Source organism: Pan paniscus, chromosome 3, assembly GCF_029289425.2.
Source record: "Pan paniscus chromosome 3, NHGRI_mPanPan1-v2.0_pri, whole genome shotgun sequence".
Taxonomy (NCBI): Eukaryota; Metazoa; Chordata; class Mammalia; order Primates; family Hominidae; genus Pan; species Pan paniscus.
In genome coordinates, this window is record NC_073252.2 from 103,468,942 (window position 1) to 103,493,662 (window position 24,721).

General features: G+C 34.4%; 1 protein-coding gene across 4 annotated transcripts in view; it reads right to left on the minus strand.

Moving 5' to 3' along the window:
- The window catches only part of PPA2 (inorganic pyrophosphatase 2), a 104,029-nt gene that overhangs the window by 11,620 nt on the left and 67,688 nt on the right, over nucleotides 1-24,721 (minus strand). For 3 of the 4 annotated variants that reach the window (XM_003829969.6, XM_003829970.6, XM_034958968.3), the window contains 3 exons: nucleotides 17,676-17,803; nucleotides 14,888-14,973; nucleotides 5,387-5,456 (listed from right to left, as the gene is read on the minus strand). In XM_003829969.6, coding sequence (XP_003830017.1) covers nucleotides 5,387-5,456; nucleotides 14,888-14,973; nucleotides 17,676-17,803 — 284 coding nt within the window. Of the gene's footprint in view, nucleotides 1-5,386; nucleotides 5,457-14,887; nucleotides 14,974-17,675; nucleotides 17,804-18,746; nucleotides 24,605-24,721 lie in introns of those variants that run through there. The other variant, XM_008955351.6, reaches the window with a different exon arrangement.

The window sequence follows — 24,721 nt, forward strand, 5'->3', positions numbered from 1 at the left end:
TGAGCTGTCTACTCATGTTGTTTACACAATTTTTTTCTACTGGTTATCTTTTTCTTGTGAGTTTGAATAAGTTATTATTTTAGATGCCAGTCCTTTTATCATTTACATGAAAATATCTCCTTCCAATCAATGGCTTATCTTGTAACTTATTTTAAGGTTTCTTTTGTTGTTTACAGTTTTTTTCCCCTTTACTTAAATTTATTAATCCTTTCTAGGTTATTCTTGGCCCTTTACTACTTCATATACATTTTAGAATCACTCTGTGAGGTTCAGTGAAAACCTCATTGGGATTCTGATGAAAAAAATAGACTGACTTCATTAATTAACATGGGAAAAATTGCCATCTTCATGATTAAGTATTGTTTTACAAGTTTATTTAGGTTTTCTATTTATTCTTGATTTAATATTGGCAATTTATATTTTAAACAAAATTATCAATTCATCTGTGTTTAGAAAGTTGTTGCAAAAAGCTTCTCAGTATTCTCTTCTGATTATTTAAATATGTCTTATGCCTGTAGTTATGTCTTCATTTTAATTCTTGCTATTTTTATTTGTGCCTATTCTATTTCATCATCTTTCTTGCCACAGGTCTGTATAATTAGTCTTAAAAGAAAGAAAACCCAGCTTTTGTTTTAGTTGATCCTGTCATTATTTGTTTTCTGTTTCATTAAATATTTACTCTACTCTTTATAATTTTCTTCTAATATAAAAAGTCAGAAAAACGAACAGAGTAATTGTTAAGTTACAATTTGAGAAGTTGTTGAGAAGATTCAAACAAAATGTACAAGTAATTGTTAAGTTGAACTTCTATAATTTTCTTTAATTTCTGCTATATTGTATACATTTAATTTCTCAAGAACTATTTTTGCTGCATTACATAAGTTTTAACATACACTGACTCAGTTGTCTTCCAATTTTAAATATTTTAGTTTTAAATATAAATTATTTATATTTTTGAGGCCTAATTTATTTATAAGTACTTTTAAATTTTCAAACACATGAACTTGTGCTTTTTTCTTTTAATATTTTCATAATTGATTATATTGTAGACAGAGAATGTGGTCTGCATGACAGCAAGTCTTTTGCAACTCTATTTGTGGCCTAATATCTACTCAATTTTTGGAAATGTGTACATATACTTGAAAAAATTATGTATTCACTAATTATGTATGTGCATTAGATTAATCTTGTACATTTTGTTTGAATCTTCTCAACATTCTCAAAATAATATTTAACTAAAGGGTCCTAAAAGTAGCATCTTAACCCCCAATAGTCAAATCAAATCTTTAAAGACTATCAACTAATATTATCTGAAAGGCAAATCATGTCTTTGCATACACATACACACATGCACACACAAACACACATTCTTTGTTCTCTATAAATTCTCTAAGCCTTGCTCCCTGAAATAAAGATCCAACTGTTAGTCACAAAATTCTCAAGTATTGGGGAAGAATCTCATATTTTTTGGCTATAAAATCAGGTGAAGGTTAAAAAAATAAAAAACTTTACAAAAAGGAATGTAGGCTGGGTGCGATGGCTTACACCTGTAATCTCGGTGCTTTGGGAGGCTGAGGTGGGAGGACTGCTTGAGGCCAGAAGTCTGAGGCCAGCCTGGGCATTATAGCAAAACCCCCACTCTACCAAAAACTAGAAAAACTTTGCCAGGTGTGGTGGCACACACCTGTAGTCCCAGCAACTTGGGAGGATGAGGTGGGAGGATCAATTGAGCTCAGGAAGTCAAGGCTGCTGTGAACTGTATGATCTTGCCACTGCACTCTAGCCTGGGCGGCAGAGCAAGACCCTGTGTCTCAAAAAAAATAATAATAATTGAGTGGTCCTGCAGTTGAACTATTACATACAGGGGCCTGTTGCCAGGGTCCACATGCTGTAGCCCACTCAGAGCACTCTCTCTCCCTTTTATGGTTCCCTAGTGTGTTAGGATCAAATGAACAAAACTTGTTTATGATACAGTCATGCTTTTTGTGATCATGTATAGTTCAAACATCTATATTTGTAAACAAAGCCCAATAATCATTTTGATCATTTAAATTCTCCTCCTGAAATCTTTTCAGATCTTTCAGATCTATCCTTCTAAAGATCTCTAACCTAAGAATGATAAATTACTTCTGTAGATATTTTCTATTTTGTTTCTAAGATGGTTCTTAATAATAATCATCAATTTGTCAGTTTATATTTTATTTTTCTTGGATATTCTGACAATATTTTTCCTAACTGATTTGTACATATTGTTGGATGACTAACAATTTGTTTCGTCTCAATGTTACGCTTAATTGTGTTTTGATCAATAAATGTTCATCCAGCATATACTTCCTACAATAGTTCTATTAACCACTCAAAAGTTTAGTCCATTTCTTTTCTTTTCCTTGTCTATTTTAAAAGTACAAAGCAGTTAACCATATTCTAAAATCTCAATCAACACACCCTGAGTATTCTAGCAATATGCATCTTGAAAGTGAAAACTTCCATTACTGTCTGGCCTTGTAATGACCATACTTGGGACTCATTTAACATCTACAGATAAGTCTCAAGATAATATTACTTAGGTACATATTAGAGCTGTTAATTCGCTCATTCTAAGCTACTAACAAATTTTGGGTCTTCTAATTTGTTTCATACAAACCCAGGACTTGATACGGTCTGAATCTGATCAAGTATGATGAATGACTTCTGTGTCTTCAATTATTCTAAGCAATTAAAGGACAAAAAAAAAAACTGATAGCACTTTGAAGACTGTACAATATTCAGTATACAGCAAAATGAAGAGACATGGAAATATACACCTAAATAATTCTGATTCAAATACTTCAATGTGATTCTGAAGAAAGGAAATGAGACAAAATACTTTTATGACAAAGAATTTCATTATAACAAATTAAACACTATATGAGAAAGGTGTTAACTAATCTGGGCTCTAAGAATCCCAAATCATTCATGAGGGTGCTAATGGGGTAATTCTTTGACTTACAAATATTGAATGATGAAAACTGGCATACATGAAGTTCCACTGAGCTAGTGAAGAGGCACTGGTTTCTCTAATTTGTGAATCTCTGATGCAGTATTCTCAGTGAAAAATTATTCAGTAGAGTATCTTCTTCATTATTATAAAGCTCAACCAAGTTACCAAGCCAGGTAATTAAAGCTGTATGTTAACCTTTCTGAATTCTAATCTTATTCCTCTAATCTAACTAGATCACATATATGTCCTCCAATTATTTTTTGTTTTGCCACTAATGTGACAGAAAGCAATGAAAAAACAGGATCTAATATAGAAACTTTGAGCCTCTCGCTAATTTGAAGACAAGTATCTACTACATTATTTATGAATCTAAAACTGAAATACATGGAATAGACTTAATCTGAGATTAGTGAGACAGACTGCTTGTACAAAGATGAAAAGTTTTTGTTTTCCTTCATTTTCATCCTTAAATAAGTAATGAAAACCAAATTCTGAATATAATCTACATAGATACAAAACTGATAACTTGGAGAAAATAATGTGGCCTGCATTATTGTGACAGCTTCCTTGTATCTTCTCTAATCTAATTATGGCCTACAGCCCATTCTCACCAATGCAGCCAGAATGATCTTGTTAAAATCAAAGTCAGATTAGACCACTCCTTTGCTGAAAATATTTTAATGGTTCCCTACCTCATTCAGAATAAGAAATGCAATCCTTAAATAGCCTGCACAGAGTCTTTCATAATCAACTCCCATTTTCAAACCCAGATCCAAACATTTCGAATCTCATCTCCTCCTTTCTCCCCCATACTTTCTCTACTCTACCAGTCACTATGGTCACTTTGGGTGTTTCTTGAATACCTCAGACATCCTCTTGCCTCAGGACCTTTGGGAGTGTGGCCTTGAATGCTCTTCCTTCGCTTGACCTTGCCTTCTACAATTCTTGGCACATATGTCAGCCCTCTTCTTAGTGAGGCTGTGGCTGACTGCCTTTTTAATAACTACAACTCCCATCCCACTTCTGGCATTTTATCCCCTTGTCCCTGCTCATTTTTGTCATTTTTTCAGAAGGCATTTATTGCTCTCTGAAACGTTCATTATTTTACTTGCATATTTCCTTCTTATCCATCTCTCCAGATAAAATGCGAGCTACACAAGGGCAGAGGTTTTTGTGTCTTTTCTTTAATACTGCATTCCCAGAACCTATATCTTACCACATAACATAATTAGATAGCCGATACATCAGTTAAAACAAACAAACAAACAAACAACAACAAAAAAACAAACAAAAAAACAATAAATTAAAAGCAGTCACAGTGATCAACTAACATTTAGGAACATTTTAGTTGTTCTTAGTGTAAAGATCTAAATTCACTAGCTTCTAAATCTCATCGTTCTTAAAAACCCTTAATTTATAAATGAGATTTCTAGCCTAAGATCACTCCTAAATACACTTTATACAAGTAATATTACTTGATTATCTGAATATAAATTTTCTAATTTAGTGATCTCCAAATCAGTCATTAATTTACTAATAAATTCAGTTGCCTCTATGCAGCATTATCACTAAGACATATAAAAATCCAAGGATATCATCTCAGCTTACAGAAGGAAAGCATGTGAGACAGCCAAACTAAAGAGAAATAAAAAAGCAAAGGGTCTCACCAATTTTATTTTTCTTAAGCTGAAAAACATAATTTTATTTTATTTTCAATTTTTTTTTTTTTTTTTTTTTGAGACAGAGTCTCACTATGTCGCCTAGGCTGGAGTGCAGTGGCATAATCTTAGTTCACTGCAACCTTTGCCTCCCAGGTTCAAGTGATTCTTGTGCCTCAGCCTGCCGAGTAGCTGGGATTACAAGCATGCACCACCAGGCTCAGCTAATTTTTTGTATTTTTAGTAGAGATGGGGTTTCCTTATGTTGGCCAGGCTGGTCTCAAACTCCCGGCCTTAAGTAATTCACTCGCCTTGGCCTCCCAAAATGCTGGGATTACGGGAAGGAGCTCCCATGCTGGGCCAATTTTATTATTCTTAAGCTGGAACTGTGCCAATAGCCAGTTCCAATGTAGACACGGACAGAGGATAATTCATGGAGATACAACAGTACAGAGGAGAGCATATTTATATAAACAATAATAAACGGATGATAAGAAAAACAGCATCATATGAAGTTAGCTAAATGGTTAATGTACTTTCAAATACAAAATTTAAAAACTCAACTAAAAGGTTTTAAAATTTTTCATTTAAATTCCTTGAATTACAGAAATAGATTTCAAGGTGATCTGTAAACTTTATGCTTCTCAAAAGGACTTGACACATTTCATTGCTAGAGATTTCAGAATTTCTACTAGACTTCCTATGACATTTATAAGATTAAAGGATGTCTTGGATGTTTGCCCCTTACCGATTCAACTAATGATCTTGCTTCCTCTTGAGTGCAACGGAAAGGGCTATCAGATATCTGCACGTTTGTGCTGGAGAGGAAAAGAGAATGTTATTATTAAACAGGACAAAAAGAAACAATTACCAAAAAAACCCCAAAAACTAACTCCAAATACTCCACATCTGTTGTATAATTTCAACCAATGAATAGAAACTGAATGAATAAAAATTAAGACAATGAAAATTATTGTATATTCTTTCAGGCAAGGTTCTAAGTATAGAGTAGTCCACAGCAGAGCACTCTCCAGAATGATAAAAGATTTTTAAAAATTATATTACACAAATCCTAATAATTTCCAGGTATATATAAAAAGCTACACCACAATTGCACTTCACCTTTATTGAAGAAAAGAGGAAGCAAATTTGACCCACCCAATGGGACCTAGGATAAATTTTCCTCTAAGTGAGGTAACAAACATTGTAATTAGCTACTGAAAGTTTTTGCGGAATCTCTTTCACAGATAAGGAGATTAAAGAGGAAACTATATGAATGTAAAGTTTGTTTTCTTATATGTAGGGAAGTTCAGCCAGGCATAGGAATAGCAGCTCCTTCCCTGACTAGGGAAGCCTCCATAGAGTCAAAAGCCTTTCCTATACCTCTAAAAGCATGCTACTCATTACATACTGCCACTCTCTAGACGAAAGCAAAAGCATCATTCCTCTGAAACATATTAAGGCTGATTTTTAAAAATTTCATCAAAGGAACAGGCAGATAAAAATGGATAAAGAGGTGGTAGAGAAGGGAGTTAAAGCCAAATTAACTTTTTTAAATAGAAGAAAAAGTGATTAGCAGATCCCTAAAAGATAAAATAATAGGTAAAACACACGTAAACATATTCCCCCTCAAGTGGACCTAAGGATATACATTATCAAATTTATTTTCACAATAGCTGTGTGAAATATGTCGAGATATCGGTGATAAAAACATCTGTCTATATCTGTTTGTAATTGATGACACTGAGTATACAGCGATTATAATAAGTGGTCATTTTGGTTTCTATCCAGACTCATAATGTGGGATTCATTTTCATTCTTGGCATGAATAGAATTTGATGAAAGTTAGCAGTAACATCTTTAAGACTAAGTTTTTTTGCCACCATAGCACACGTTTACTTACGTAACAAAACTCCACATCCTGCACATGTACCCCTGAACTTAAAAGTTGAGGGGAAAAAAAAAGACAAAGTTTTTTGTCTTTTCTACAGCTCACGTTTAAACAAGCTGACAATTGAAAAAGGCAGAGCCCTGTAAGTTAGATGTTTCCTTGATGACTGTCAAAAATGAATTTAAAAAGAACCAGGCAAAAAATTAGACACTGCAAAAAAGTGCTGGTCCTGTGAAGAAACTACGATATACGAAGTACTAATTACAATGCATACAACAATGCTTTTAACATTATAACTAAACCAAAGTAAAACATTCCTTGGAAATTCTGGAAAAATGAAGGTGAGAGAACAGGGGGCGGGGGTAGGGAGGTCTTTTCTAGATATAGTTGCCATATAAAATACATAACAACCAATTACATTTGAATTTCAAATAAGCAACAAACTATTTGTTAGAATAAGTATGTCCCAAATATTGAAAGAGACACACACACTTACATGGAATAATATTTGTTATTCTGAAATATTTAAATAGAAGAAAAAGTGATTTAACTGGTGTCCTGTATTTTTCATCTGTTAAATCTGATAACCCTACTTCTAAAGTAATCCCCTACTCTTACAACAAAATGAAACTATGAATAGGAATATTAGAAAAGAATGACAATATTTAAGCCAGCACGGTAAAATTTGAAAATATTTAAAATTTTATTTTAATTTTAAAAATTAAAAAATTTTAAAAATATCTCTGATAAAATGTCTTGACAAGTAACCAGTAGTGGATATCTTGGGAAAGTAAATTGACTCTGCTATTTTTTCACCTTAAAAAATGTATGAGCGGTTGGGTGCAGTAGCTCACGCCAGTAATCCCAGCACTTTGGGAGGCCAAGGTGGGCAGATTACCTGAGGTCAGGAGTTTGAGACCAGCCTGGCTAGCATGGTGAAACCCCATCTCTATTATAAATACAAAAATTAGCCAGGCATGGTGGCACACACTTGTAATCCCAGCTCCTTGGGAGGCCAAGGCAGGGGAATCACTTGAACCTGGGTGGTAGAGGTTGCAGTGAGCCGAGATGGCGCCACTGCACTCCAGCTTGGGTGACAGAGCAAGGCAACGTCTCCAAAAAAAAAAAAATTAGCTGTTTTAAGAATGAAAAATGAAATAGCAAGCACATACAAATGAACTTAGGAGATTCTTGTAAGATAAACCGATACATAGGATGAAAGATTACAAAGTGCCTTCTATTTATCAAATAGGCTCTTCTATCAGCTAAAAACAGTGCCAACATCCTCACTGACGTCCTTTTAGTCAATAATATATGTAATCTAGGTTGTAAGAACATATATGTATGTAAATATGTGTGTGTACATACCTAAATGTACTTTATCCCCTCTTGGATTTAATAAAGTTATTTGTACTTTGAATGTTTAAAAGTGTAATAAAAGGCATGATACCAAGAAATATTTTTATTTTTTCTGAACTGGCCTTCATGTAAAAATAGTTGTTTAACATTGATTCATATTTATTTGCCAAATCAAAAAATCACACTATGTGTCAGGGACTCTTCTAGACGCTGGAGACACAATATTGAATCATGGAGGCCCCAAGGAGCTTTTAATCTTTAAGATTCTTTTTACTTCTCAAACTATGACTACGACCTGCCAGGGGAAAAGCAGTATCATCATTTAAAGGAGGGATGACTAAGCTGTTAGTGCCCACTATAAACGAAACTTAAAAAAAAAAAAAAACTAAAAATAATGCACTGCTTTCCTTTTTATACTAAGATATTAAATATTATATTCTAAATGTATAAATGTTACATGACCTATATACAACCTTGTTGACCAAAACAAGCAGATGACATTAGAGCAAAAAATCAGTAAAACCAAAAATGCTGTGTACAACAAGCCCAAATTACATATAAAAATAATAAAGTATATTACTAGACAGATAATAGTGCTTTAGTGAAGGGAAACCATTTTCTTCAAGTAAATTTCAAATCAAACAATGGCCCACACTTATGAGAATCCTCAAAGACAGTGTCCAGGATAAAGATTTGTCAAGGCTTTTCATTCTAAATCAAAGTAGTCAAGAAAAAGGCAGAGAGAAAATTTAAAGAGATCAGAATGACAATAATTTTAGACCATAACCTCCAGAGTTTATAGAAGAAAGTGACCTTGGAATAAATGTACACAAAGCCAAAACAACTGAGGCTATCAATACATAAAAAAGTACCAGATTACTGGTGCCAAAACAGACATACAGATCAATGGAACCCCAGAAATAACACCACACATCTACAACAATCTGAGCCTCAACAAACTAGATGAAAACAAGCAATGGGGAAATGATTCCCTATTTTATAAATGGTGCTGGGAAAACTGGCTATCCATATGCAGAAAAGTGAAACTGGACCCCTTCCTTACACCTTATACAAAAAACTAGCTCACGATGGATTAAAAACTTAAATGTAAAACCCAAAACCATACAAACCCTAGAAGAAAACCTAGACAATACCATTCAGGACATAGGCATGGGCAAAGACTTCATGACTAAAACACCATAAACAATTACAACAAAAGCCAAAATTGGTAAGTGGGATCTAATCAAACTAAAGAGCTTCTGACAGCAAAAGAAATTAGCATCAGAGTGAACAGACAACCTACGAAATGGGAGAAAATTTTTGCAATCTACTTACCTGACAAAGGTCTAGTATCCAGAATCTACAAGGAACTTAAACAAATTTACAAGAAAAAAAACCCCATCAAAAAGTGGGCAAAGGATATGAGCAGACATTTCTTGAAAGAAGACATTTATGCAGCCAACAAACATGAAAAAAAGCTCATCATCACTGATCATTAGAGAAATACAAATCAAAACCACAATGAGATACCATCTTGCACCATGAATGGCGATTACTAAAATGGCAATTATTATCAGAATGGCAATTATTAAAAAGTCAAGAAACAATAGATGATGCTGAGGCTGTGGAGAAATAGGAATGCTTTTACACTGTTGGTGGGAGTGTAAATTAGTTCAACCATTGTGGAAGACAGTGTGGCGATTCCTCAAGGATCTAGAACCAGAAATACCATTTGACCCAGCAATGTCATTACTGGGTATATACCCAAAGAAATATAAATCATTCTACTATTAAGACTCATGCACACGTATGTTTATTGCAGCACTATTCACAATAGCAAAGACACAGAACCAACCCAAATGCCCATCAGTGATGGACTGGATAAAGAAGATGTGGTACATATACATCATAGGATACTACGTAGCCATAAAAAGGAATGAGATCATGTCCTTTGCAGGGACATGGATGAAGCTGGAAACCATCATCCTCAGCAAACTAATGCAGGAGCGGAAAACTAAACACCACATGTTCTCACTTACAAGTGGGGGCTGAACAATCAGAACACATGGACACAGGGAAGGGAACAACACACACTGGGGCCTGCTGGTGGGGGGAGGGGAGGGAGATTATTAGGACAAATGGCTGATGCAGGCAGGGCTTAATAACTAGGTGATGGGTTGATGGGTGCAGCAAACCACCATGGCACATGTACACCTATGTAACGAACCTGCATGTTCTGCACATGTATCCTGGAACTTAAAGTAAAAAAAAAAAAAAAAAAAAAAAGAAGTACCAGATTAAATATACCTTTCTCTAGGAATGTAAAAAGAAACAACTTTAAGACCTAAAGAATTTAGATGAATTGAATATATTTATTTATTTATTCAGTAAGCATATTTAGACTACCTACTGCATCAAGTCCTGCTATTGAGTGCTGAGGTAAAAACTCAATACAAAGTATTAAAAAAAAATCCACCTCCAGTTCTACATAGAGGTATGTACAGCAGTGATACAACAGCCCAACAGAAATGAAACTGTGCAGAGGTGACATCTAAACTGCTTCTTGAAAAAATGAAGATGTCCACCAAAGAAAGACAAGGGGATAGGAAGGAAGAGCCCATGAGGCTGGAAAGGCAGGTTTGGACACATTGTTTAAGAATAGAAGGGTTGGATGAAATCCCATTTTTGAAGGGAATCATAAGACATTTTTAGGCATAAAAATGAGTTATATTCATACTTTTGAAAGATAATTCTGGCAGTACTGTATAGAATATATTAAACAGGAGAATGATTGTTAATAAAAAAGAGTATGAGTAAAGAAATAAAGCATTACTTTATGAGTAAAGAAATGCTAAGTAACTGAATTAGTGCAGTTTTATAACTAGAAGGCACTCAAGAATCAATCAAAACTTGAAAAATATGTAAGACAGATGGATCAAAATAAATAATGATTAATAAAATAAAGTAATATTTAGCTTTCAGAGTAAACATCCAGCAGTGGAAAAAAAGAATAAACAACAACAACAACAAAAAAACTTCGGAGAAAGAGAATTTTCAAGGTATCAATGAAAAGAACTTAATAAAAGCAGTGCTCCTGAAAAGAGAAGAGTCACTACCTGGATTAAAAAAAAACAAAAACAAGGCTGGGAGTGGTGGCTTACGCCTGTAATCCCCGCACTTTGGGAGGCTGAGGCGCGTGGATCACCTGCGGTCAGGAGTTTGAGACCAGCCTGGCCAACATGGTGAAACCTCGTCTCTACTGAAAATACAAAAATTGGCCAGGCATGGTGGCGGGTGCCTGTAATCCTAGCTACTTGGGAGGCTGAGGCAGGAGAATTGCTTCAGCCCGGGAGGCGGAGGTTGCAGTGAGCCGAGATTGCATCACTGCACTCCAGCCTGGGTGACAGAGTGAGACTCCGTCTCAAAAAAAAAAAAAAAAAAAAAAAAGGTTGGCTTTAAAATATTATTCAACAATTTACTCCAACAGATATTTATTGAGTGGCTACTACATGCCAGGCATTAGGAATATAAAGATGAATAAGGCATCTTTATTCATCTGCTCTTGAGGAACTTATATTCTAGAGAAGAAGATAAATTCATGAACCAAGTATTTAATAACTGACAGATGTAATGACAAAAATCCACAGAAGACAAGGAATACAGAGAGTACTGGCATTTCAACTAGCATATGAGGGAATGTTTCCCAGAGAAGACAAAGTAAAAATTAAATCTTAAAAGATGAGAAACATGGCCAGTTCAAGAAATGAGAAGACAATCATGGCAAAGGAAACAAAATGAGTAAAGGCCCAGAGATTACTACAAGCACAGTACAAGTGGCCTTCAGTTGTTGTAACATGAAATAGGAGACAAGAAGTGATGGAAAATGAGGCAAGAAAGGTTATCTAAATCTTGGACGGCCTTGTTTGTTTTTCCATGAGAACAAGTTTGGATTTTATGATTCTTAAGGCCGGGCACAGTGGCTCACACCTGTAATCCTAGCACTTTGGGAGGCTGAGGTGGGTGGATTGCTTGATCCCAGGAGTTCGTGAATATCCCTAGCAACATAGCGAGACCCTGTCCATACAAAAAATTTAAAAAGTAGCCAGGTGTGGTGGTGCATGCCTGTACTTGGGAGGCTGAGGTGGGAGAATCGCTGAACTCTGGGAGGTCGAGGCTGCAATGAGTCATGTTCGCGCCCCTGCACTCCAGCCTCAGCAACAGAGCAAGACACTGTCTCAAAACAATAATAATAATAATAATAATAATAATAATAATAATAATATGGTTCTTAAGCAGAGAGGCTCATCAGAATCACATAGGGGGCTTTAAAAACATACACGTTTAGATTCTACTTTCTAAAGATACTAATACACTAGGTTTAAAGAAGGGGACAATGTATCTGAGTTCTCTAACAATTTCCCTAGTTAATTCTGTGTATTACATATACATTGAGAGAATGTCTATGATAGTATGGACCTAAACTGAACTGAGTGAGAAAAATGGGTTTCAAAAAGGAAGGCAGAGGAAGCTTGCCAATCTACAATGGTACAGTTTAAGGAATTAAGAAAGATAGGCAATTCATTACAGAAAGGCAAAAGAAATAAAAACTAACAACACTGAATATATTTCCAAATTAAGTTATGATAAAGAGAAAAATGGATTAAAATGAGTTAAAATTCTGAAGCTCTTGACTTTAAATTTTCTAGATGCATATGATACATATACTGAAACTTATATTCTGAAAATTCTTAAACTAAAAAAAGTTATTCTGTTATAAAAAATGTAGAGGAGGTAAAAGAACATAGCTATTAACAGAGTAAGGTTTAGGCCAGGTGTGGTGGCTCACACCTGTAATTCCAGCACTTTAGGAGGCCAAGGTGGGCGGATCACTTGAGGCCAGGAATTCGAGACCACCCTGGCCAACATGGCAAAACTCCGTCTCTACTAAAAATACAAAAATTAGCCAGGCTTGGTTTCAGGCTTATGTAATCCCAGCTACCTGAGAGGCTGAGGCAGGAGAATTGCAAATTACTTGAACCTGGGAAGCGGAGGTTGCAGTGGGCCGAGATCGCACCACTGCACTCCAACTTGGGCAATAGAGCAAGATTCCATCTCAAAAAAAAAAAAAAAAAAAGAAAGAAAGAAAAAAAAAGAGAGTAAGGTTTAAATCCTGGCTCCACAATGCATTGTGTGACCTTAGGTAAGTTACCTAAATCTTTATGTGGACTCAATTTCTTCATGTGTAAAATGGAGATAACAATACATATTTTATAGGATTCTTGAGTATTAATTACATAACATATATAAATCACTCAGAACGTGGAACATAGTATAGAGTTAATAAATGTTAACTCTTACTGTTAATGTAATCCTTATCATTACTCAGGAGGCTATAGCAAAATGATTCCAGAGCTTAGAAATAAAGTTACCTTCACAGTAAGGATAATTAGACTCAGCACAGAAGGAATGAATTCAAGCCATATATATACTAACCAAACAAAGGGTCTCTGGCTGTGTAGCTGAGGAAACCTGGGGAAACACTCAAGTCTCATCAAAGACTGCATAAGCTTTTTAGAAAGTGATTAGGAAGGAGATAAGACAGCAAAGAGCAAGCAAATATTTCCTCAGACAATCACAGACCCCCCTCCTCCTTCATACTGGAGGGACTCATTACACTGGAGTCTTAATTTTAGACCACAAAGAATAGCTCACTCTACCATTTACTAGGATAGACAAGACTAGAGGACATTCAATCATATCCAGCTTTGCTGTTAATAAATTATATTATTTATATTAGAAACAATTACCTACATTTTAAGATTATGCTTAAAAAAAAAAGAGTGCTCTGCATACGAGGTAAGAAAAAAGGGAGAAGGCCAAGGAGTTGACAGTGTTTCTTTAGTAAGCAAGAGAAACAAAGTCAATATCTTCAATGCCAAGCATTTGTGTTGTAGGCAAAATGGGCCTTCTTGATAACTTAGGTAAAATATTCCTTGATATTAAATAATTCTTTACTCCATCTGATTACCTTAGTCTAGTAATTTATTTAATGACCCTCTTGATTCCCAGACTGTGCTCAGAGAGCACAGGGACTCTATCGTATTCATAGTGTTATCTTTAGTACCCCCACAGGACTGCTTTTGCCTCCTATACTTAGACTTACCAAGAGTCAGTTGTTTTAGTTCTTAAATGTGTTTGTCAATTGTACTTGTTACTATAATTTCAAAATTTAAGAATTATGTTCACAGATGAACTGTAAAAGAGTGTGGAAGAACTGTTTCTATGAACATTAAGTAGGTTATAAAACTAACGAGGCTTTAAACAATACTGAGGCCCTAAAAAGCCTCAATAAAGGTGAATCACTACAAAAATTTGGTGTAGATAACATAATTTAAATGATTTTTTTAAAAGAACCCTAAAAATCTGTCAGGAATTTTAAGTTACAAGGAGCTTAAGGATTACAGAATCTTTATTTTCTATCCTATGTTATGTTAGAGTATATATAAAAACTATATGGAATCTATATTAAAAGGGGCTCAGCCCTATATCCAAAAATGGGTGAATATACATTTAAATGTTTTAAATTAAATGTTTATGTTACTGTTACTTAATTCCTCTTAATCAATCAATTAGTGATCATGATGAATAAGAAGGCTTTTACTTTCTAAGAAATTATATGGTAGTTATTAGATTTTAAAGAAACCACATAGATTTACATGCTGAAAAATTGCGTTTTTCATCTTTGCACAATGTATTTCAATTAAATGTCCATTTATTTATCAGTATTCCCACTAAATTATAAATTCCTTGAGAAAAAAGATCACGTCAATTCCTAGTTTAATAGTGCCCAACACTTAGTAATGCCCAATGAATAGGTAGATAATCTGTATTGTTTAAATTTAAAAAAATGCAAAAATCTGAAATCTGATTATTATGTGGTTGTTTAATACCAATTAATAATAAAATAACATTACTTACATAGAAAAGACAAATTCTTACCAATTTATAGCTCCTCCATTACACTTCTTCATAAGCAATGCTTTCCAACATTGATGAGTGGATTTAATAACTTCAAGAGCAAAAGCCTAGCTCCAAACAAACAAATAAAAAAAGACGTATTTAATATCAGTCACATTGTTACACTAACACAAAACTAATCTTGTGATGACAGTTAATTGTTAAGAGCATGAGCTCCAGAGGCAGGCAAAGCTTGGTATAAATTCTGGCTTCCTTATTTGTCAGCTGTGTGACTTTGGGCAGGTTACTTAAGCTTGCTAAGCCTCAATTTCTTAATCTATGAAGTAGAATATAATAGGGATAATCTATATCAGGGGTTGGCAAACTAGGAACTATGGGTAAAATCCAGTCTGCCCCCTGTAAAGTTTTACTGAACAGTCACATTTGTTTGTGTTTGGCCTATGGCTGCTCTAGTACTATGATAGCAGAGTTGAGCAGCTGTGACAGAAATCATACGATCTGCAAAGCCTAAAATATTTTCTATATGACCCATTACAGAAAAAAGTTTGCCAACCCCTGATCCAAGTCACAGAGTTGTTGAAAGAGTAAGTGAGATGACATATGTAAAGTGCTTAACCCAGTACCCGGCTTGTCAGTAAGCATGCACCCATTAATTTCAGCATCATCAAAACTGCAGGCAGTCTAAATGTAGTTTTTTCAATCGAAGTAATTTTAGACTATCCACTGTCTGAAAGTAGTACATCTCCTTGACATTTATGACATTGTCTAAAAATGCATAAGCAACAATAGATATACCTCTTGTTGGATATACATCCAGTAAGAACATCTAAGGAAAACTTGCTTTATAATTCCAAAGCAGAAAGTTCTTTAGAGTTTTTTCCCAAAAAATGTTGTTTGTTTTCCTTAAGGAGAGTCCTTACTGGTTAGTTCAAAGTAGCTCCTTTCTTCTTCAATGATTACTAAACTCATTATGATAATAAAGAAACTAAAGAATCTTGGGAACTGAGGTACAGTAATAATGGGAAATTTATCCTCTGAAAAGAGAATTTCTCTCAGGTCTACGATTGCCTGCGATGGAGGATGACTTATATCTTAATGAGATAGTGTTGGGCGGGAATCTCACTTCAGATACAGGACAAGAAATCTAATACATTATCTGATTATGTAAGGATAGATTTTTAATCAAATTATTTGGATAAGTGTGATTATTTAGAACCAATTTCAATACTTGTTTAAAGGAGTGGCAAGAAAAACCCAGAATAAAAGAAAGGAGCCATCTTTCCAACCATGTTAAAGAGGCACAAATCTATTCTTGAGTTATACCCTGCTATGGTTTGAGGGGATTTGTCCTCTCAAATCTCATGTTCAAATTTGATCTGCAGTGTTGGAAGTGAGGCCTAATAGGAGGTGTATGGATCATGGGGGTGGATCCCTCATGAATGGCTTGGTGCCTCCTCAGAGTAATGAGTGAGTTCTTGCTGTTAGTTCCCACAAGAACTGATTGTTAAAAAGAGCCTGGGCACCTTCCACCTCTCTCACTTGCTTCCTCTCTCACCCTGTGGCATGCCTGCTCCCCCTTCATCTTTTGGCATGACTGGAAGCTTTCTGAGGTTCTTACCAGAAGCAGATGCCAGCACCATGCTTCTGGTATAGCCTGTAGGACTGTGAGCTAAATAAACCTTTCCTTTATAAATTACCCAGCCTCAGCAGTTCTTTCATAGCAATACTAAGGGCACTAAGGCTCTATATTTTAAATAGCAGTAGTAAAAAGCAATGCATAAAACAATTATTTTCTGGTGAAGTTGTATAAATGACCTCATCTTTATACAGAAAAGAATTACTATTTGTCAAAAACAAACAAAAACCAAAAACTACCTCATTCTTTACAAATTCGTGACTTGGCAGACTTACCCTGAGGCAAAAATACCATATAGGTTTAAAATTTCAATTATCTCAATAATAAAATGCAAATTTTTAAAAGAAAAATAATGTACAAATTTTCAATCCTTTAAGATAATTTAATCTAAAATAATAATTTTATATTTACATTTAATAATCCCAGACAAAGCCCTCAAGATTTGAAGGATTCTTTTAATGTGCTTTCAAAAAAACACTGAGTCCAGCAATCAATTCTTTTACAGCAAAATACCCATTATAAATTTTAAGTTTTCATTAACATGCCTTATTTCACTTATAAAACATACTTACTGGTATCCACTTAAAAGTTGGTTTCAAATATTCAATTTACCTAGTGGTAATAACTTTAAAAAAAATTCCATGCTTTAGACTAACTCTTTGGTCTATTCTCTCCATTTGTGTCATATTAGAGATACTTTGTGGTAACTCAGTGGTATTCTAATAGAAAAATCCTATGACAGTAAGATAATTCAGGTGTCCTTTCAATTGTTAAGCAGCTTAGTTCCGTCGTGGTAGAATGAACACTTAGGAGGGAGGCCCCTATGGATTTACATTAAGGGTGAGTAACTTTCTCCTCCACAAAACAGTAAATAGAAAGTTTTTCTATGTACACAATTTGCAAAGTTAGTCTGATCATGAAATTCCTTCATTTTCCAAGACGTAGGAGCTATAGACACATAGATGGAAATATATATTTTTCAGCCTTGTTGATACACTTAGATCTTCTGAAACAGAATTTAAATAATAAAATGTTTTTAAATATGTAAGTTAGTAAAAAGCACTTTTTTAAACCATGCTATATATACATATTCACATAAGAAACTTCCCAAGTGAAACGAATATTGTACAGGTATCAGGAGGTACATTTTAAAATAAAGATTCTCATCTTCACCTTGTTTTTGAATTCTCCATTAAAAGCAAACTGGTTTTCTGGTTTTCCATCTGGTACCTTATATAATCTAAACCAATTAAGAGTAGCTTCCAGGTAACCCGGTTTGAACTTCTTAACATCATCAATATCTGTAAAGAAAAAAACAAAAAGATGTTTTGTTAACAACCAAAATTAATTCCATTTAGTGGAAGAGCATTGGACTGAGGGAGCCAGGAAACATGGGGCCCAGTCTAACCAGCAGCACAATTGATTATGATACCTAGAGCAGCATCATCATTGATATGTATATCACCTTCAGACTTTTGTGTTTTCATATGTATAATACTATTCCTGCACTCTACAAACATTTACAAAGCATCTTCAGACAATGTGCTATGTATGGGGAATAAATGGATGGATACAACAAAGTTCTTTTCATCAAGATACTCAGTTTTTAACTCAGGGAAAGAGACAAAGAGATAAACTGCAATTAAATGCAATGAGGTTTTAACAGAGATAAACAGAAGCAATGGTAATGTCATAGAAGAGGGAGTAAAAGAAAGCATTATAAAAGTGAGAAGTACATCACTAACTGGACAAGAGGGGAAAAGGTAGAAGGAACAGCACACATAAAAGCAAGGGACTATATTTTAGAATATACAAAGATGGTTCTGCATGGATAGAACATCACTGTTAGGAGGCAGGGGAGAGGGAGGAGACATCTAGGAAAAGCCAGTAACTGAGGATCATATACACAGCAATCTCCCTTTATCCACGGTTTTGTTTTCTGCAGTTTCAGTTACCTACAGTCAACTGAATCCAAAAATATTAAATGGAAAATTCCAGAAATGAACAATTCATAAGTTTTAAATTGCATACCATTCTGAGTAGCCTGATGAAATCTTGCACTGTCCTGCTCCATCCTGTCCAAGACATGAATCATCCCTTTGCCCAGTGTGGCCACATTCTATGTACTACCCACCATTAGTCACTTAGTAGCCTTCTCAGTTAGCAGATCCACTGTCTTGATATGGCAGTGCTTGTGTTCAGTTAACCCTTATTTTGCTTCAGAATGGCCACAAAGCACGAGAGTAGTGGTGCTGGTAATTTTATTACAGTATATTGTCACAGCATATTGTATTGTATACAATATATTTATTAGAGCATATTAACATTATACTGTTTTGTTATAACAAAACAAACAGGGATGTTTTGCAAAAATTAATTAATATTGAGTTCCTTGAACGAACGGTTTTCTTATTCAGAGGGGAAAAAAATCTTTTCGTCTACTGACGGTGAGTATCTAGAAATGCAATTTAATCAATGCCCAAGATAAATAATTTTCTAGGCCAGGTGTGGTGGCTCATGCCTGTAATCCCAGCACTTTGGGATCACCTGAGGTCAGGAGTTCGAGACCAGTCTGGCCAACATGGTGAAACCCCATATCTACTAAAAATACAAAAAAAATTAGCTGGACATGGTGGTGATTGCCTATAGTCCAAGCTACTTAGGAGGCTGAGGCAGGAGAAATGCATTAGTCCAGGAGGTGGAGGCTGTAGTCAGCCAAGATCATGCCATTGCACTCCAGCCTGGGCAACAAAGCAATAAATAATTTTCTATTGCTTAAATCTGATTTATGACTTCATCGTTGTACCTTACTCAAACTATCATTTTCTCTTCCACTGTATATAACTTATACAAATCATATAACTTTTATATGATTTTTGTTACTTAACTCACTGACTTCCAAGGAGAAAGAGAAAGCTAATTATCTAATATCTACCTCAGTCTAGGAGGCTTTCTCCCCAAAAGTCATAAAGAGGACCCAATAAGCAAAGACACAAATTAGGAAAAAAACTGAAAATTTTATAATGGAAATAGGAAGTATAACTCTCCAAATATAAGCTAAACTTTTCCATTCTCAACTAATTATACCCTAGGAGAAAACAGCTGCATTGTCCCAAATAACAAAACAAAAAAATTACAGTAAGATATTTAAACATTTTTAAAACCTCAATAGCAAATGCCTGAAGCCAAATTCTTATATCCAATGCCAACAGTCAGTTCAATAACCCCTCTGAAATTATAAAAAGTTCCAGCTAAAGTGTATAAACTTATTTGTGGTTTATGAAAAGCATACATAGATATATATAAAACTTAAACTTGTTCCTCATGAAATTCCTGAGAGTTAAGAACAAGTATGTTTATATTCAACATAAGAAAACTACAGCTAAGATAGTTTAAAAGGCTTGCCAAAATCTATCCAACTCACTCATGATAGAACTAGTATTATATAAATACAAGACTTCTAATTCCATGACTTCTGCTTTTTCTTCTATACTGCATAGTAACATTGCCCAAAAGTTTTATTTACATTTAAAAAATGTAAGTAAAGATGTATTTTTTCAGTTTTCTTTTATTGTGATAAAATATCCATAATATAAAATTTGCCATGTTAAGCATTTTTAAGTGTATAATTCAGTGACATTATGTCTACAATTTTGTGCAACCATCAACACTATCCATTTGTAGGACATCTTTGATTAGATATATTTTTTTACAATCTATGTTATTTTAAGAAAAGTGGCAGTTCTCTAGTAGTCATTTATTCCCACTTGTGGAATTAATTTTATATGAATTTTAGAGATGAACTAATCCAATAAAGTTAGGATAATCTGGAAAAGCTATATATGTAATTAAGCTAAATCTATTTCAGTTTCTAATTTTGATTACAAATTAAGCTCTTTTAATCGAACTCTACTTGATCAACTTACTGGACTGATTAGTAAAGACTCTACTTTTGTAGAACATTCTGATTAATGTTCACATATTATGTATGCTGACTCTGGCAGAGTACTCTAGAATGAAGCCCACACTTCTATTTCCATCAGTTAAGTTTTAGCTTTACCAAGCATCAGATGTGTTTATTCCCAAACCATTTATGCTAACTGTATCTTTTATTATGATTATGAGATGTAATTAAATATTACATACACCAGTGAATTTATGAGTACAAAAAAGTGTTTGTCTTTATGAAGTTAATTTGAATGTTCTGAAAGAATTCAATAAAACATTGCTAAAATATCTGTTGTCAAATTAAGCCTGGAGCTAGGTGCCATGGCATGCCCCTAATCCCAGCTACTTGGGAAGCTGAGGTGGGAGGATTGCTTGAGCCTAGGAGTTTGAGACCATTCTGGGCAACATAGTGAGATCTCATCTAAAAATAAAAACAAAAAAGAAAAAAAATTAGGCCTGGGTAAGAAAATAGTTAAACATTAGGAGGAAAAACACCATAAAAATCTACAGTTATGCATATAGGCTGCTTTGCAAGTAAGGTAAGAAGAGAATTGTAGATATGAGAGGTCAGGGGTATCCTCTGGTGAAATCACTTTAGTAGAGTCTTGGATGAACTGTGGGAGCAACTCATTCAGGTATCTGAAAGGAGTGCAGTCTGGGAGGAAGACAGTAAATGCAAATATTCTGAAGTAAGGGTGTGCTTTTAACATTTCAGGGAGACAGTAAGAAAGTCCCATGGCTAGAGCACAGTGAAAAAACAGAAAGTATTAGGAGATAAGATTAGAGAAGCAGTCACAGGCCAGTCACAGAGGACTCTAAGGGCCATACTAAGGATTATAGCTTTAACTTTGGGATGGTTTTGGGCAGAGGAGTAAATGTTTTAAGATCTTTCTATCTGCTGTGTAAAGAAAAGACTATATAGAGGAAAAAATGGAAGCTGGAAGTCCAATAAGGGGCTGCTAAGAGAGTCTACTTAGGTGAACTATGATGAGGGCCTAGACAAATGTAGTTGTATGGAGGTAGTGATAAATGGTAAGATTTTGGGTATTTTTTAGAAAGTAAAACTGAGAGGAATTACCAATGGAAAAAAAATTAACAATAATAAACCAGTAAAGATGAGACGTACAAGAGATTCAAAGAGCAGAAAAGGATAAGCCTTTTATAACCTAAATTACAGTAAAACTGAAAGCAGTCCTCAAAATTCTTTCTTTTTCTTTCTTTCTTTCTCTCTCTCTCTTTCTTTTTTGACACAGTGTCTTGCTCTGTCACATAGGCTGGAGTGCACTGTGCAATCACGGCTCACTGCAACCTTGACTTCCAGGGCTCAATCAATTCATCCACTTTCGATTTCCAAGAAGCTAGGACTACAAGTGTGCACCACCATGCTTGGCTAATCTTTTTTTTTTTTTTTTTTTTTTTTTTTCCAGTAGAATTGCTTTGTTTTGTTTTAGTTGCTTTGTTGCCCAGGCTGGTCTTGAACTCCTGGGCTCCAGTGTTCCTCCTGCCTTGGCCTCCCAAAGTGTTGGGATTACAAGTGTGAGCCACCATGCCCAGCCTATCACCCCAGATTTTTAAAAAAGGCTTTATAAAGAGCGTCATAACTTCTGACAAATAGTGTGCAGCCATGATTTACTTTCAAATTTGAAAGTTTAATTAACAAAGATTATATAGAATCTCCTTAAGGGAATTTTTATATTAAAACTATAAAAATATGTTTTATAAATAATCATAGTTCTGTATAAATACATTGAAAATATCGTAAATTTCTCTCTAAAATTCCAGTTGAAAAACAGGTAATAATGAAGCAATATAACAGACAAATCTGAAGGTTCCATTGGGTTTTTCCAAGTCCAGAGCTCTCACTTTAATTTAGTTTTTCTTAACTAACTTTGGTTTATGTTTCTATAAAAGAAAACCTATAATAACTTAATGAAAACCTACCATTTTATCTCTGCAGACATGAGATAAATCTAACACAATACTTTCTAAGAGAAACGTTTATGACTTTTTTTTTCCTTCACTGGGGATACTGTATATCTTTCATATAACCAAATTTCCTTTCCATATAAACCAATTCACTTGTTTCTAAAATCTAATTAGAAAATTCTTTCTACTCTTTTTTTTTTGAATCCAAAAACACACTCTGTTGCACCAGGGGGGTTTCTAATCACATGCGTTTGCCAAGACTTCAATATTACCCACACTTCAGAATTAAACATACTTTGGAAGTAAGTTAATAGTAATGATATGACTTCAAAAGCCAAATTGATAAGGTATATTTTATATACAAAGACCATGAACAGTATATATGAGAGAGAAATTTAGAGAAAGTATGAGACCTATTTAATCTAGAGACATATTAAAACAATAACCTTTAAAAATAATTATATACCAAAAACAAAGAAAATGTTAAGAAATTTTAAACATATGGAAATTAAGACAACACATTCTATAAGTACAATATAATAAATTTAAAGATCAACAATAAACACATTTAAAAACTCTTGCCTACTGAAAAAGAACCACCCCCAATCCCCTGATTTGTTAAATATAATTAAAAGATAAATATTAAAAGCAAATAAAAAAAGAATAAAAAGTCTTACTAAATAAATAACTTTCAGGTCCAAAAGAAAATCAAAACTCTAAAAATATTCAGAAAATAATGACAATGAGAACACTCAGCAAGTTTCTAACAAGAACTAAAGAAAAACATGTTTGGAATCAGACAGCACTAAGTTTAAATTCCATTTCTGGTACTCCATATTGTATCACTTTGGGAAAAATGTACTACCTTGTTTCTTCAAATCCAGAATAGGGAAGAAGAAATCAAGGTTGTCATGGGGATTAAATAATGGGTGAAAATCACCTAATAAAAGGGAATAATTCTTAACAAATATCAATCATTATCTCTCCAATTCCCCAAAACTTTGTCCATGAACACAGCCAAAGTTATACTTACAGGCAAATTAATAGCTTTACAAGCTTTTATCTTTCAAAAATAAATACACAGGCCAGGCGCGGTGGCTCACACCTGTAATCCCAGCACTTTGGGAGGCCGAGGCAGGCAGATCACCAGGTCAGGAGATCGAGACCATCCTGGCTAACACGGTGAAACCCTGTCTCTACTAAAAAAATACAAAAAATTAGCTGGGCGTGGTGGCGGGCACCTGTAGTCTCAGCTACTCGGGAGGCTGAGGCAGGAGAATGGCATGAACCTGGGAGGCAGAGCTTGCAGTGAGCCAAGATCCTGCCACTGCACTCCAGCCTGGGCGACAGAGTGAGACTCCGCCTCAAAAATAAATAAATGAATAAATAAATAAATACACAAACATGAGTTAATTTTTTTAGAAAAATACTAAACAGATTTTCATTAATATTGACAGTTATTTTAATTTGTATAATGCTCCTGAAAAATCAATGTAGGTAGGCATAGTTATAAACAAACACAAAGACTAAAAATAACATATAAAAAAAGTATCTAGGTATACATATATACACATACACATGCATACTTATTAATAACTTTTTGCTATACACATAGAGTTTTTCACTTATAGTAAAGACCCTAAATGAATTTGTAATTAATTTCTTATTTAACAACAGACACGTTTACTTTTATCTCTAATATTATTACAATTTAGTTCTTATAAATTTATTTTTTTCCACTGTGTTGAAGTTAAATTAACCCCTCTTTTAAACATTTGGAATGGAGAGGGAATATATAAATAGAATTACTTGAGTGAAGTACTTATATTTATTTCTGAAATGAGGCTTTCACGGAGTTCAAGCATATTAACCAAATTATCAGCAAATAAAAAGACTCCTCAAGTTTCCAAAGCATTCTGCTTTGGAAAAAACAGAGACCTTTTGACAGGAGGGGCACTAAATTCGTGTTTCAGTGTACTCCCTCAGGCTAACCTACCTAAAATAGATACCTTATAAACAGATTAACATCAAAAAGACTCAAAAACAAGATAAGTAACTTTGTAGACCCAAGAGGGAACAAAAATACAAAACAACATGTAGGGCTGCATCCAGGGGCACACAGGAATCCTGATGTGCAGGCAGGTAGGACAGGCTGGAAGTTTGGCTCCTGTCAAGTGAAGGCAGGATGACTATGCGATTTATTGTATATACTGGAATATTTCTGAGACCTGTATCAAGAGAAAAAGCAGTTAACAGAAATCAATCCTTATGTGACCTATGCAAACAAGAATTTTAAAGTAGTTATTATGAAAACGTTCAGGACTTTCAGGAAACATGGTCACAAC